The 16,562-nt window shown below is 31.0% G+C and overlaps 1 protein-coding gene across 1 annotated transcript in view; it reads right to left on the bottom strand.

The window, feature by feature from the left end:
• Positions 1-16,562, bottom strand: part of LOC134718623 (adenomatous polyposis coli homolog) — a 75,689-nt gene that overhangs the window by 47,269 nt on the left and 11,858 nt on the right. Inside the window, exon 3 of the mRNA XM_063581266.1 lies at positions 8,036-8,301. Coding sequence (XP_063437336.1) covers positions 8,036-8,291 — 256 coding nt within the window. The 5' untranslated portion in view covers positions 8,292-8,301. The remainder of the gene's footprint in view (positions 1-8,035; positions 8,302-16,562) is intronic.

A 16,562-nucleotide genomic window follows, 5' to 3' on the forward strand; every position in this document is an offset into this window, starting at 1 on the left:
TTCAAAATAAAAGCAATCTCCATTTTATGCAAATTTTAAGAGCTCATTTTCATCAATAAAAGCATTTTTTGTTATAATCTGAATCTTGGAACAAATCTTAGGACTGCTATTTAAATCGATTTTATAATAATCCCTTCCCTTGATAGATTATCATGTTTTCGTTTGATCATGCTGTAATTTCATATCCTCCGTTCTAATGTCTTTGATTTCAAGAAAAGAAATGCATTTGAAGCTGTTCATTCTTTGTGAATTATTACAGCTAACAAAGATTTGATCAATAATATTGTAAAATTGTTACAGTATTTTTATTTCCATAATATAAATTAAGAAAGTGACAGAAATCACACATCTGACAAATGCGGATCCAGCCATTTTAAAAAGGGGGGTTCCTAACCCCAGGACAAAAGGGGGGGTGAGGGGGGGCCAATTACATCATGTCCCCATTCAAATGCATTGATCATCCAAAAAAAGGGGGGTTCCAACCCCTGGAACCCCCCCCCCCCCTCTGGATCCGTGCCTGTCTGTCCTCATAACAACCCCCTTTTCTTTACATACTATTTATAAAGTTTATATTGACACTAAGGCAGTCATTCACAATCCTCCCCCCCCCCCCCTTTTATTATTTTTTTTTTATCTAATGTTCCCCTTAATTTTGCAAAATGTATCAAAGAAGCATTTTTCTCAAGAAGCCAAATCTTTGACAGACAGACACAGCAATGACTAAATCTAGGTATTGTGCAAAAAAACAATCAGCCCCCCCCCCCCCCAATTTTCTTTCTCCATCAGAACAGATCAATGACCAACCATATTCAGACTCAAAATTCTATCCATTTATCTCAATATTCCAACAACTCAAGGTTGGTGCCATTTATCAATCACTATTTATCAGTTAAATTGAACAGATAGAATGCAAGGATTTTTTCCCTGATTTCTCAGTAACAACAGGTTATCTTAACAGCTTTATCCCAGCAACGGTCAATACTTGTAAATTTGAATAATTTCTAGACAAACAAACAGCAGTAGCTGCTGTCGCCATTGCAGATGTTAATAATTCTTGGTAGTTTTTGAAACAAGAATTCATTTACGCATTAAAGCAATTCACCTTTTTAGAATCTAAAAGACTATATGGGTAATCTCATAAAAAGATATAAGTAGAGATTATCAATAATGCATTTAAATGAGCTTTCAATCTCCATGGATCAACTTATTTTTTTGTATCTATCTGATCAGTGCTGGACACCTAAATATATAAATTAGCAAAATAATAGATTACACTTGTAAATTCTTTAACAAGAAAACATGTATAATGTACAGTGACCTATAGTTGTACATTTCTTGGTCATGATCTTTTGTGTAGACTAATGTTTAAATGGCAATCAGACCACATCTACTTTTTTATATCTACGCACAGATTGTGCACTCGCTTTTTTGACATCATGATCCAAGTGTATTAAAAGATCTTTTGCAAGTCATTTATGTTCTTAATTCCTTCCACATTGTGACCATCAATTGAACTCCAATCAATACTGAATGGAATCTTCAAGGGGGAATCTTCAATGATACTCATGAAGAAAGCGAGAAGCAAATTAATATCACAATAAACAATCACAAAATGTTGTCATTTAATATGGTAAGAATCATATAGAAGGAAATAAGACCATCAGATACCATGAGTTATGGTGATTATGAAGAAACCATCAACAGTTAATTACACCCTCATAATTAACCCCAAACTATGGTCGTTTCATGCCAAGGCTAATCGGAAAAGTAAAAACACAAAAATACTTAACTCCGAGGAAAATTCAAAAAGGAAAATCAAAAGTCCACACACATCAAACGAATGGATAACAACTGTCATATTCCTGACTTGGTACAGGCATTTTCTAATGTAGAAAATGGTGTATTGAACCTTGTTTTATAGCTAGCTAAACCTCTCACTTTTATGGGGTTTCTCTTAACTCTAATATCAATGCAATCAGGGAAAATTGTATTGTTCTTGACAAATGAATTAGTACCAAACAAGAGTGGCACTTGTAGAAAACCTTCATTTATTTCAAATAGTTAGAAAACTTAATTGAAATCTCACATGTAATACGGTTGGATGCAGGATTTTGTGTTGATGAACCATTGGTCAGGCTTTGGGCTGTTTCCTGCATTTTGTTTGGGTTCCCCATTTTCATTCTCATTTCTATATTAAATCTTTCATGTGGTAACTGGCATACGCGACAAATACTTTTTTTCGCAATTAAGAAATCAAAATTGGCAGTGAATGATGGATAAAATTTCCAGGGTTAAATATTGATTCATTTCCTCTGCTAGCCAGTATTACTCTTCAGGAAGCTCAAGTCAATACATGTGTGTCATGCATGTCAGAATCCACATCAAATTTTAATCCCTAAAATCCATTAGTATTATTACACTAATCAGGTTAAAATATCCTTTGAGATCATCCCTCTTGACTTTAATGTTTGTTTCTTCATTAATTTTGTATCCCTAAAATTCATTAGTTTATAGCACTAAATAATTCTAAAATATCTTTTGAGAACATCCTTCCTGACTTTAATATTTGTTTCTTCATTCATTTTTTTCTTCAAATTCTTAAATATCCTTTGAGAACATCCCCAATGACTTTAATGTTTGTTTCTCAGAGCTAGAAGCATCAATCAATTAAGTATTTCAGCATCATATAATAATTCTCAACCATTCTTCATTATGTTCATGTCAAAACATGTTAAAGTTTCCCATATAAAATCAATTGCATGTTTAACTTTAGGTTACTGGTTTATTCCAAGGTTGAATCATGCAACAGGATAGGAAATTCAGCATTCAGACAAAATTAAAATCCATAAAACAAATTAAAAGGAGCCAAGATAAAATTTCAATTCAGAATTAGTTTCTCTTTAAAATAAAAGTGCAATATCAGTTACAGATGCAGGGAAGGTCCCCCTCTTTTTTTGGATAATCACTACATTTTTAATGGAGACTGGAGACATTTGATTGGAACCATTAACCCCCCTCCCCCTTTTTCTTAAAGAATGGCATGATCTCCCAGTTAGACATGTACAATGACCACCCTAAAATTATTCCATATGTACCAAGTATATTTGAAAAATTGCTAATATTTTAGCATCTGACCACACCACACAAATTATATAGTCAAGTGAACTATGAAATTGAGGTCAAGAATTAAAGATGTGAAACCTGCCAGTCAAGCAGCTTATAGCACAAATGTAATGCGTGATCATAGAAAAACTAACTTAAACATATATCACTGATCAATGAAATGAGTTCAAGGTCAGATAGTTTTAAAATGTAGTCCTTGCAAGAAACCATCATACCAAATATAGTAATCCTATAAGGAATTGTAAGTGAGTATAATTTACTTTTTAAAAAATGAAGGTACAACGGGGCAACTATTTAAACAAGTTTTAAAATTTTGCGGCCAGTATGTCGAATGAGCATCCCCGAAAGAGTATAAGTTACAGCTCAATAAAGGTCTCTGAATTTGAATATTTTTCTAAAAATTGGCAAAAATGTCTGTCATTTTGGTCTTTTGTGGATAGATCTCATTGACAATTATACCACATTTTCATTTTTATATTCCCTGTGAAAAAAAAGATAGTTTCAAAGACAAATTTAGCAAGAACAAAACACTACATTATAAATATGTCATATCACAAATATTTCAGATTTTGTATGGTTTCAGATGAGTTGCAGCTCAATAAAATCAAATTCTCATTTCAGGAGTATATATTATACCAAGTCAGGAATATGACAGTTCTTGTCCATTCCTTTTTGATGCATTTTGTTATTTGATTTTGCCATGTGATTATGGACTTTCTGAATTGATTTTCCTCTAAGTTCAGTATTTTTGTGATTTTTATTTTTATACATGTATAATAAAAGTGTTACACATTAGGGAATCTGAGTTAACGAACATTTTTATCTGTTTTTACAATACTTGTCTGGCATATAATCAATTATCCTATAGTAGATATTCAAACAAACAATTAAGATTTGTTAGATAATATTCAACTAATATGCAATTAATATAATTATCTAATCATTTAACAGTGGAACAATTAAAATTAATTTGTGCATATTGATTTAATTATGGCATTTATGCCATATTTATTGATATAATTCTACCAACATATTAGTTTCAATATAGTTTTTGAATGCCAAATACATGTATTTTGATAAAAAAAATATTTTAATGAGAAAATCAATTTAGAAACACCAAACACAGCCACATATCAATTTTCATTTAAATTTTGTATTGAGATTTATATATACTTGGTTTATTTTTTGACTTGTAACAAGCATATAATCCCATGAAAGATTTTTTATTTTATTATTTCCTTCGGAAAAAAGAGAAAATTACAAAATGAAACTTACTCGTTAACTGTAATGACATAAAAACGTAAAAAACATCCTTAGACCAAATTCCTCGAAACCATGTTCTGGAATTTCATTGGCATTTAATTACCTTTGAAAATAATCTATTTATTAATCAATTTCATTATTAACTTTTATCACAAATATTGTGTCAGTTTCTACTGCGAATTGATTATCAGTATTTACCGATTCTGTATGATGACTCATACTCATAGACTCATTCTGTTAGATTACCATACACAATACTTATTGTGACGATAGCAAATTAAGTTATCCTAGAATTCTAGGGTGAATGTAACTATCTACCCACACACAGTTTATTACCCAGTCAATAATAAATAAATGACTCAAGTGTTGGTTTGTGTGTCAAGGACAATATAAGCTGAATATGAATGGACCTTATAAAAAATATACAGGCCCGTAGCCAGGAATTTCCAAGGGGGTTCCTTGGACTCAGAAACTCGACTTTAACAGTCACAATTCAAACAGAACATTGACTTTACAAAGCTTATTTGTTTTCAAGGAGGGGTTTGTCCAAAACCCCCAGAACCCCCTGGCTACAGGTATAATATATACCTAGTTTCCGATATAAAAACAAAAACATGCAAAAAAAGTTGTGAATGGATATGGATATGAAAGGTGTCAAAGAAATGTAATTATATAACAACATGATCAAACATTTGTCAAAGAGGGGAAAACATTAGAAGGCCACCATTGAATGGGTATTCAACTCACGAAAAAGTCCAGCACCTTATAAAGCTGAAGAATGGAGAACAGAAATATCTGAATGTCCAGGGGCAAAAAATTCATGCATGTTCAGGACCCGAGAGTGGTTAAGAGTATGAAAGTCATAGAATTTTTTTGTAGATAATAAATGGAAAAGTAAAAATCTTTCTCAGCGTTAACTAGTGAAGGTTATCTGACTTCTGTCAAATTTGTCACATACTGCAAAATGATGCTGGAGGGGTATATTGGTGGTAAAAGAGTTATTTGTCTCTTAAAATTGACTAATAATAAGAATCTCAAAAATATCAATATTAGATATAGATACAATCTATAAGAAGATGTGGTATGAGTGGCAATGAGACAACTTTCCATCCAAGTCATAATTTATAAAAGTAAACCATTATATATAGGGCAAATTATATATTTTAAAACATTTAAAACATTTCAACGAATATATTTGAATAGATATGCCTGAGGCAAACAGTACAAATTCCATAATTTCAACATTAGTAATAAGTAGTTGTTGACAAGCAAGTCATTGTATATTTTCAGAAGTAAAAACTGGTATGTATACAGACTGAGGCAAGTTCCACAATTTCATCATTAGAAATAAGTTGTCCTTTTAAAAAAAAACAAGTAGTTGTACATTTTCAGAACTAAAAACTGGTACATACTAGCTACTAAGACAGACTGACCTTTTAATATCATTATCCATGACACCTGGTGTTAAATCTTCCCCAAATATCCGATTTTATTTTTGACTTTACCTTTCCGTAATAATTTGGTCAAATACACCTCAAGTGGAAATACTAACATAACTTTTATCATCCATTAAATTATAGTCCATTTAAACCAAGTAGCATTTTCAAATGTACTCTTCTGAGTACTTGTACAAATTGTGTTTTTATTATAATTCAAAATATTAAGATTAAAATAAATACTTCAGAATGAGGTTACGAACCCAGGTGTTATGTTATGTATATATCTGGAAAATTGAAAAATAAGGTGACATCAAATATGTTTTTACATACTGTGCTCTTTGATGTTGTTTTCAAGTACAAGATCAAAGGCTAACTCTCATGGGGTTCACCAGAGGGGGTTACGGTTAACCTTACATGTTGAATTTAAACTATTCAATATTTATTTTAATTCATCCATCATTTATAACACATTAATACACAAAACTGTTACAATAACTTTATTTATAAGATAAATTAGATAAGTAAATAATCTATCTTTTTACCAGACAACACATGTACAAATGTATTAGTATAGAAGACTGAAAAGGCCATCATTTATATGAAATACCTTATTCTTGAAATTTTGCAACATACTTTATTAGGTTGCTTTACAGGTTTTTATTTAATTTTATAGATGATTTCTTTTATGTGAATCTTGTTTTAAAAGTGTCAAAAATAAAAACAAACATTTTTAAATAAATGCTACATTCACCCCTCCCCCTCCATGGCCCCTCTGATTTTACCAGAGTATCAATATCTCTTTATAAACCTATAAACAATCAATTATCAAGTGATAACAATCAATCACTATAAGATCAATAGTCTAACTGATAATCAATGTCAGAGGGAGATACTAATACTAAGGGGGTATTACATCTATGCTAAGACCTACCATCTTTCATATTGTTTATAAATGTAATATATATATGCAGTTCTTATTTAAACTTGCAATCAGCATTACTTTCAAATACATTGGATACTCTTCTTTTTTTTTTTTGGGGGGGGGGGGGGTTGTAACATCTTTTTCATGGAGTGAAGACATTTGAAGATATTTGATTTCTTGTTTTTGGCAGTGACAGCACTTTGACAATTGAAGTTTGACCACAAATTCCGAAATCAAAAGCATACTTTTAATACAATTATTATACTCAACACTTGTTATTTGACTTATCAAAGATATCTAAGGGTTTTTTTTCTTTGTCAATTTTTTATATAAAAAAAGCTTGGGGTTATAGGTTAGATAGCTCAGATCATCTCATAGAGTACAACTTAAAGAGTTCAGCTTAATAAAAACCTAAAGACACCTCCACACAAATAGTTTGACAAAAAAAATGTGATACCGGTAACCCTACACTATAAGCCATTTGCTTTTGTTACAATTTTTTTTCAACCTCAGCAGTTTTTAGTTTAATTAAACCCAGGTATCAATTATCTGTGTGTTGATCTTATATTCTACTAAATCTTCTAAAAATTCCAATTACATTCACATTCTAATCCACCATAGATCAACACTGTTGACTCTAGGATTTGAGAGATCTAAATTATAACATTCTTTCTTTTCCATTCTTTTACAAGATTGGAAATACTGTATTTATCCAATTATAAGTTAAGAGGCTGTTGAAATTTTCTGAAAAGGACAAGCAAATAATCTTCCAGTGCAAGAAAACTATATTTATTTACAAAATTTGAAATTGGAATTTCAACTGGATATTTTTAGTTTACAATACACATGTACGTTTTGAGATCTGCACATTTGTGTCTTTTAAAGCCTGATTGATTGATTGTTGGTTGCTTAATGTCCAGTGGGAAATATTTCATGCATGTTCAGGACGAGAACAAGTTCACAATAAATACAATAGGTAGGTCTTGTCATAATAGAGGCCATAAGGGATGATAGTCCAGAATAAAGCCTAAAAATAATCTATGAGTTAAATCAGAAAACAAGAGATGATGTATGAGTGTAAGAAAACTGACTCACAACAGAGAGGTTTTCTTATTTTTCATTGAGCAATTCTTATATCTTATTAATTTTTTCTGTCAATTTTTGTTTTATAGCAGTGTCTGTTAAAGCAGGAGTTTATGGAATTATTCTGGTACTTTCTATTTTTTTTTTGTCTAGAGCAAAAACCAAAGGTCTATAGTTGAGTTTGAGTCCAGTCATTTTAACTTACCATTAGGATTTGTATCCCTACTTTCACCACCTCCTCCCTGGGCAAATACATGGATCCCCTCTTCATCAAACTCGTCAAAGCTAGCATCCTCGTCATCCATTTTGGTGGCAGCAGTGGGATTTTTCATCTCTGTAACTTCATTTTCCAGCTGTGTTACGTTCGTAGAATTGACATCGATTTCTTGTCTCAGTTGGGAGTTTTCACTTCTTAAATTCTCAACTTGTCGTAAAAGTTCATCATACGATGATGATGCCATGTTCTGAAACCTGAAAATTAAAATTGTAATGTTCAATATTATATTTATACAAAGGTATATTTTTAATGGTAATGATTGACAAGGAGGATGCAGGATTCATTTGATATTGTCTTTGGAACCATTTTTCATGGATTGCTGAAAACTTGCCTTTTCATGGATATGTGATTACATGTACTGTGGATTTATTTATTTTTGTGGGTATTAATTTTCGTTCATTGTTGAAAACTTGCATATTCGTGGATATTTGATTTTGAGGTTTTGACAATATCTGAATATATATTAAAAGCCTATTAAACATATGATATTCGTTGATCATGTGAATTCGTGGATTACCAGTATCCACGAAAACTACGAAAATTAGTATCCAATGAATAATAATGAATCCACAGTACATTACAGGTTCTGCCAGTCTGGATACAATCTGTATATTGTTGAACATTTAAATTAGTGGTTCACCTGTAGTCCTGTACCAACGAAAACTGATATCTAACAAATAATAATTAATCCACAGTATCATCAATTCATGCATTCAGTATTGGATATTCAGGAACTTACTCATGTACAAGAATTTGTGTCATTCACACTATCATTGACCATCACATTTCCGTGTTCAGTGAACCATGATATTTGGGTCAATTTCAAAAAGTCCAAATCACTTTGATAATGTGTTCAAAGTTTCAAATAAATTAAACCACAATAAATGATACCACAACTTCATGGCAAACAACAAACTAGAACAAAACTCATAGAATTGTTTAACAGAAGGACATATACCATGTAGATGCACAGACCAGAAATATAATGCCCTCCTTTTAAAAAAAGCCTAGTAGGCATACAAACAAGCTGATAGGAATAACAACAAATTCATTAATCACAAACATGTAACATGAAAAGGCTAATGAAACCTGTTAGGTAAGTTAACAATGAAAATGTTATACATGGTCAGGTCCTGCCTTACATGTATGTGAACTTCATACCTTGGACAGAAAAAAACATTGCTTTTTTTTAAGAAAAAAAAACATCATTTAAAGAGTACTTATAGGACAGCAAGTGCACAGGAGACAAAACAAACTAATTTAAACAGTATTAACTATGGCTGTAACGATTTTAAGAGTACTTATAGCACAGCAAGTGCACATGAGACAAAGCACACTTACTATCATTGATTCAAAGCTAAAGGATCTATCACAGGTCAAATTAAGTGACTCACAACTAATCACCTAACCCAAAGATGTGTTTTTAGCTCATCATTCAAACACCTTCAACCAGAGAAAAACATTTAACTGTAATTACAGCCTGATAATCATATATTGTCAGATGACACACCTCCCAATGGAAACATTAGCAGTATAAAACAATTTACTAAAAACAAAAAGAAATAAACAAATTTTCCATTGATCAATATATGCTATAGTTACATGGTTCTAATGCTTCCAATAACGCAGGAATTTTATCAAGGAGAAAAAAACTTAATTAACATCACATAAATCAATTTGACAATTCTAAAATAAAATGTTTCTAGAGTTCATATATATAATCCATAGCAAAAATTGAGAGGATTTCAGCAGGCATTAGCCCAAAGCTTCTTTAGAATCAATAGGATCAAGAGGTCTAGGAGAATTGATGGAGTATCATAAAACATGAAGCCAAAGAGAAATATCAGTGGACATCTTTGTACCTGTCTTTAAAGCAAAAATTTCAGGTTTAAAGAATTATTAAATTCCTGTTTACATGCCTAACAAATTAGCTTTTGGGAAGACATTTTTATTCAAAATATCCATTCATACAAAATAATTTCCCATAGGCATATTCTGACTACAAATTTGTTCATGTTAATAGTGCTTGCTTAAAACTGGAAATATCTCTTTCTTAAAAGATTGCCTCCCAGTCCCCAATGTACATATTTTATCTCTCAAAGGGAAATAACTCCAAAATAAATTTTATTGGATCTTTTAATATAAGCATTTCATAAATGTATATATACATGAAAACTGTACATAAAACAGGCTGAAATCAATGTAAAATATGCTTTTTTTTTCATATTATTTCTATTTTAAAGAATGATATTACTTCTATAAGTTGATTAGTAAAACTTAAACAAGACAATTTTTTATGAAACCCCTCAATATAAATTTTATAACAATCCTGAAAGAAATCTAGGCTTAATAGCCTATAGGTCTTACAACGCAACTTATTTTTATTTCCAAGTCAAATAACTAGTCTGAGACATGTTCAATGTAAACCTTTCATATAAATTTCACCAAAAATATAGAAAGTGATTTCTTCATGTGAAGGACGCATACATTAAAAGGTCTATTGGGGGTTCTGACATTAAGTTAAAACTATACATTTTTTAACAACACAGCACAACCAAAGACATCTACAGTCCATTAATGTTTTGTATACAGAATGCAAGAAACATTGAATATTTAAAGTCGTAAAAAGAAGGATCCATATATGTTAGGACTATTAATGCTATAGTTTTTTGTAATATTTATATAAAATGTCTTTCTTTGGAAAATTATTTTTGATATAATTTTTAAACTTTTGCGATTCTTCAGAAGATGCTATTTTTCAAGAGATCTTGACTGCAGACTTATATGACAAGATTTTACTTTGTTGGTGATCTATGGTATAATTCTTTCTAATGTACGTCTCCAGTAAAAACTAGAATTTTTATTACATTTGCATCTTTGCATAGTAAATTTAACAAATGTCTCACAGATAAAATTGAGAAATGAAATGGGGAATGTGTCAAAGTGACAACAACCCGGCCACAGAGCAGACAACAGCCGAAGGCCACCAAAGATACTAGACTACTTTGTAAAACAGCTTCCATTCCAATTTGATCAAATATACAAATTAGCCTGTATAATTCTAAGAATTCAATACCCAATATATATTTTTAGTGACAATAAATACAAATCCGTGTGTACAATTCTAAGAATTCAATTTCCAATATATGGTTTTTAGTGACAATAGAAATCAATAGGAAGTAATGTATGTCACCTGCAGGAGAATGACTCATATTCCAATGTTATATTGATTCTAAAGTTCTACTGTAAATCTGGAATTACAGGAGACAAAACACATTTAAACAGTATAAACTATGACTATAACGATTTTAAGAGGACTTAAAGTACAGCAAGTGCACATTAGACAAAACACACTTATTTAAAGGGTATTAACTACAGCTATAAGGATTTTAAGAGTACTTATAGTTCAGCCAGATGTATTGATGCACATGGGTTGAAATAAAATTCAAAACGTTTCAATTTATGTTAGTCTAAAGTTTCAGTTTTTATATGTTCTGTGATGGCATTTCTATACTTTTATATTGAAAGCCTGACAAATGCCTAAAGAATTTTTAAAATCACAGCAACTTGAATTTTAATAAACAGATTGATTAATTGTTGGTTGCTTAACATCCAGTGGCAAATATTTTCATGCATGTTCAAGACGAGAACAAGTTTACAATAAATACAAAAGGTAGGTCTTGTAATAGAGGCCATACGAGATGATGGTCGGAGAATATACACATAGATGCCAACCCCCTTTTGACACAATCAGTAACAGACTATCAAATTTTCCGTATTTTTGAAACGTTTTCAGTAATCATTCATAAACTTGCATTTACCAATAAAAATTACCGACAAGTGATTGCAAAGTGATGTGCACTAAAATTTGTCGTATAATATGTTGTCTGTAGTATGTATTCCATTCATTAATTGTTCAGATATTCTCCACTCATACATTTTCGTTTTGTGAAGGAGAAGTAGACAAAGGGGGAAGCTACTTCATAAAACGCAAGTTTGCCTCTTCCGAAGTCAGTTAGTTACACAACAATAGGTTGATTACACCCGAGAAACAGGAAGCAGTACATTGGCATTTTCTAAATACTGGACCAGGATGGAAAAGTTATGATAAAAATCTGCATTTTACAAAATTGAACTCCGATAATTGGTAATCCGTAACTATTCGACTTTGACCGTAATAGCATAGTTTTTATCTCAAAATCAGAAAAACTACGCAAAAATCGTGATGGTTGGCATCTTTGTATACATAGGTAGGTCTTGTAATAGAGGCCATACGAGATGATGGTCGGGGAATGTACAGACATTTTAGTGTTTGCAGCTGTCCATGATAAAAGAATAACTAAACCTTGGTGTCTTTACTTGCTTCAGAAAAAATCCAATGTGATTTCAGCAATAACTAATATTTTCAAGGAGGATAACTTGTAAAAAAATATTTGAATCAGCACTTATTTTCAAAAATGTCAAAGATATTAATGATATAAACCATTGTTGATAACCTACTCAGGGTTGGCAAAGTATTACCCGCCCGGGAATTCCCGGGTGGGAAAACCCAGGTTTTCCCGGGCTGGGCAATACTCCCAGAAATAGGGAATAGTGGGCATTACTGGGCAATATGATTTTTTAAGCTTATTTTAATGTAAAATAGTAAAGTCTTGGTGTAGTTTAATAGTATTACTGCTAAATATACACTTTTTATACAGATAACCATTGACAGTCATTTCTAAAAGAATGAAAAATTCAATTTCATTCCCTTCTATGTAGCCAGAATACAAGATTTGCACATAAGCACAAATCATTGTTTCAATAATCCATACTTTGAAAAAAAAATATTGCAATGTTGAAGTGAATTGTTTATTTGGTTCATTCTGGCTATTCCTACATTTTGAATTTTATAGGTAAAATAGTAAAATCTTATGTAGGAGTTCCCAGAATTTGTATGTAAACAATCAGATTAAGTAGGATTATATTGTAACAACACTTAACTAATTATTTAAGGTAAATCCAGGTAATTCTTGTGGAAAATAAAGAAAAAGAACATAAATTTTATTACAATATTTTAAACTCATTCAATATTTCAATATTTTATATATATAAATTTGTTAAAAGCAAATTTGTGGTAAATAATATTCAAAAACACAAAATTAATTTATAGGCTCAATGTAATGTACAAGTATTTGAAATTATATAAAAGTACATTTGTAAATGATATCAATTGAAATATAAAGTTATCTAAATTGTAGTAATTTTCCTTTGAAATAAAGCACTAATAAATAAGAAATAAATTTTGAGTTACACTACATACTCATTGAATTAAAGCACCAAAAGTACACTAAATTGACATTAAAGCATCTTATACAGTAAAAAAATTCATTTAATTAAACACATAAGAATAAACAAACTCTGAATGAATTTTCAGCAGATGAGAAGCAGCATCTACATACTAGATTGGCACACTTTCATCATTCTGTAACATTGTTTTCAATGTTTGAATACAAAAATAGGAAAATGTGGTATATTTTCATATGCGACAACTCTCCACAAGAGACCAAAATGACACAGAAATTGACAACTATAGGTCACCGAATGGCTTTCAACAATGAGCAAAGCCAATACCGCATAGTCAGCTTAAAGAACCCGAAGTGACAAATAGAAATACATCTCACAAAAACACCAAGTGGACGTGGACGAGTATTAATACATCCCCAAACAAAACAACAATTTGTACAGATCTGAGAGTACTCGCAGTTAGTTTAAATCCGATAACAACTAATAAAAAATTTCATTCATCTCAGACTAAAATATCAAGCTGTTCACATCTGACATCCTATGGATTTAGAAAAAAAACCATCACAAAGTCTATCATCTATTTCCCTGTATATTTTCTCCTTCTTGGACCATGTTTACCACCAATTCTGTAATGCTTAGTGTGAAGCAAGAGCAAGGAAGGCTTCTTCTTGACTCAACAACTTGATCATTCTGAAGATGTTTGGGTGTGGTGCATTGGCTAACTTCTTTAATTTATTATGTCAACCTTCTAAATGATTTGTTGTTAAAAAATCATTTTTTATTCAAATAATGAAACCATTCAAATTTTTGAAGCTTAAGTTGAAATTGGTGGGTACGAGGATTTGTATAGTTAGACGTCTAACTATACAAATCCTTGGTGGGTACTATTAAATGCTTTAACTACCTTTTCTTTTAAATGATTTTATTTTCAAGAAATTCCATAATAGAAACACTTTATCATAAAACTTGATCCAACTACCAAAACATAAGCAACATTTTTTACATAAATTTCATATAAATAGTTATTTTATTTAAAATCCACAGTTAAAGTTACCTGGGACCTAATTAGAGACTAATGATTAAAACAACAAATCTTGCAATCACAACATCTATTGTTATTCCACCAGGGGCGTAGCTAGGCAATTTTAATGTGTACGCAATGCAGGAGAATGAAGTCAAACGGCCGGGGGTCTGGGGGCCGCTGAAGGCCCCCAGAAAGCTCTGGGGTAAATGGTGCAAAATCCTGCATTTTCGCAATTTCCGAGGACTTAAAATTACCTTAGAGAAATCTTACTTTCAGGAGAAACAAGTCAACTTTGGAAATAAATAATCAGAGAAAAATAAAGACACCCGTACTGTTGGCTCAACAATTTGTTTTTTTTTTCTTATGTGTAGTTGGTTAAAATGACTTGATAAGGTATATTTATTTGTTTCCTAGTCATGCTGAACCCACTTTAAATTAGAAAACAAACTAATTTTCAAGCCAACACTTTGCAAATTAAATGGTATTTTTTTATTGAAAAAATACATAAATAAAAATTCGAATCACATATCTTTATGTTTTATTTTATGAGTGAACAAGCAGTGTTTTTCAGCTTTTTTTCTCTCCAAATTAATTCTGAAAAATCAATGCCCATTTTCTTTTATTTTATTTCATCATTTATTTTTGGAATCTTTAGAAAAGATGTCAGGGTAAGGAGGTATAAAGACGTGAGTGACAATTGTGTATTGACACCTGGAGGACTCATCCATTTTAAATTGTTTGCATCATCAACAGAATCACGATGCTGGTTTCGTAAATGAAAAGGGAAGACTAGTTTTCGGAATGGAATATAGCTACAAAGTGACCATTAACATATTTGTATATATTTTTTTATTAATTTCATTACTTTAGTTTTATTGTTACTAAATTTACCATATTTTTATTTTTGTGAAATTTTCGATGTGTACGCAACTGCGTTTTTGCGTACGGGTTGCTACGCGCCTGTCCACTAATCCCCCATGTAGGAATAGCCAGAATAGAAAAATACAAAATGTAGGAATAGCCAGAAGACACCGTTTATTTAAATGTTATACATTCATACATTTGTCATATTGCTAAATAAACACCCTAAGGGGTCATGCCATTAACACTTGAAAAACACAATAAAATTGAAAGGGCTGATTATTGTTATGTAAACAAATCTGCATTATAATCAGAATAATTACTTACTAATTAGTGACAGTACATATGTATACTTTAATTAAATGTATTTTTTCTTACATGTAATTCATTTTTGTAATTGTTAATTTTTAATAGGAGTTATATTTATTTAAAAAAAAGTTTTTTGCTTTATGAATTACATTTGAACAGGTTTACCTGAATCCAGACAAACAAAAAAGGTTATATATATCTTAAATGTATAAAATTTGTGTTTGATCACTGAATCCTCTATAAAATTCAGACTAGTATTTTATATTACCCAGTATTGCCCAGTATTACCCACTAAAACCCAGTAAAACCCGGGTTTTCCCAGTATTTCCCACTGGGCTGGGCAATACTCATAAAACCCGGGTTTTTGCCAACCCTGAACCTATCATTATAAATGGGGATTGTGTCTAAGATGATGCCCCAGCTTTAACATTACGATATAAAGGGACATAACCCAGGAACTGTAAAAGAAATGCTACCAAATATTTTACTTGATCTCAGTTATGTGGTAATACTAAGGCATTGTTTATAAGATTCAATAGTTAAACTGAATCAGGCAAACATAAGTAAGAAAACAGAAACAAATATTTTGGCAATATTTACATTTTTTAAGGGGTATAACTCTAGAATTGTAACAGTGACACCACCAAAATTCAAGTTTGATCAGAGTTTTATGAAAAACAGCATATTGTACATAAGTTTCATTTCATTTGTTTTGTGTTTTGTGATTAAAAGCATTGTGTATCAGTTTTTATAACATTTGTTTGCGGCAAACTAAAGTTAGAGAAAAGAAACAAATATTTCAGCAATTTTTACATATTTTAAAGGGAAATTACTCTAAAATGGTAATAGTGACTCCACCAAAATTCCAACTTGTTCTGAGTTTTGTGAAAATTAGCATTGTGCATAAGATTCATAACATTTGGTTGAGGCAAACTAAACAAATATTTCAGCAGTTTCCCATTTATAAAGGGACAT

The sequence above is a fragment of the Mytilus trossulus genome, chromosome 5 (assembly GCF_036588685.1).
Source record: "Mytilus trossulus isolate FHL-02 chromosome 5, PNRI_Mtr1.1.1.hap1, whole genome shotgun sequence".
Lineage (NCBI taxonomy): Eukaryota > Metazoa > Mollusca > Bivalvia > Mytilida > Mytilidae > Mytilus > Mytilus trossulus.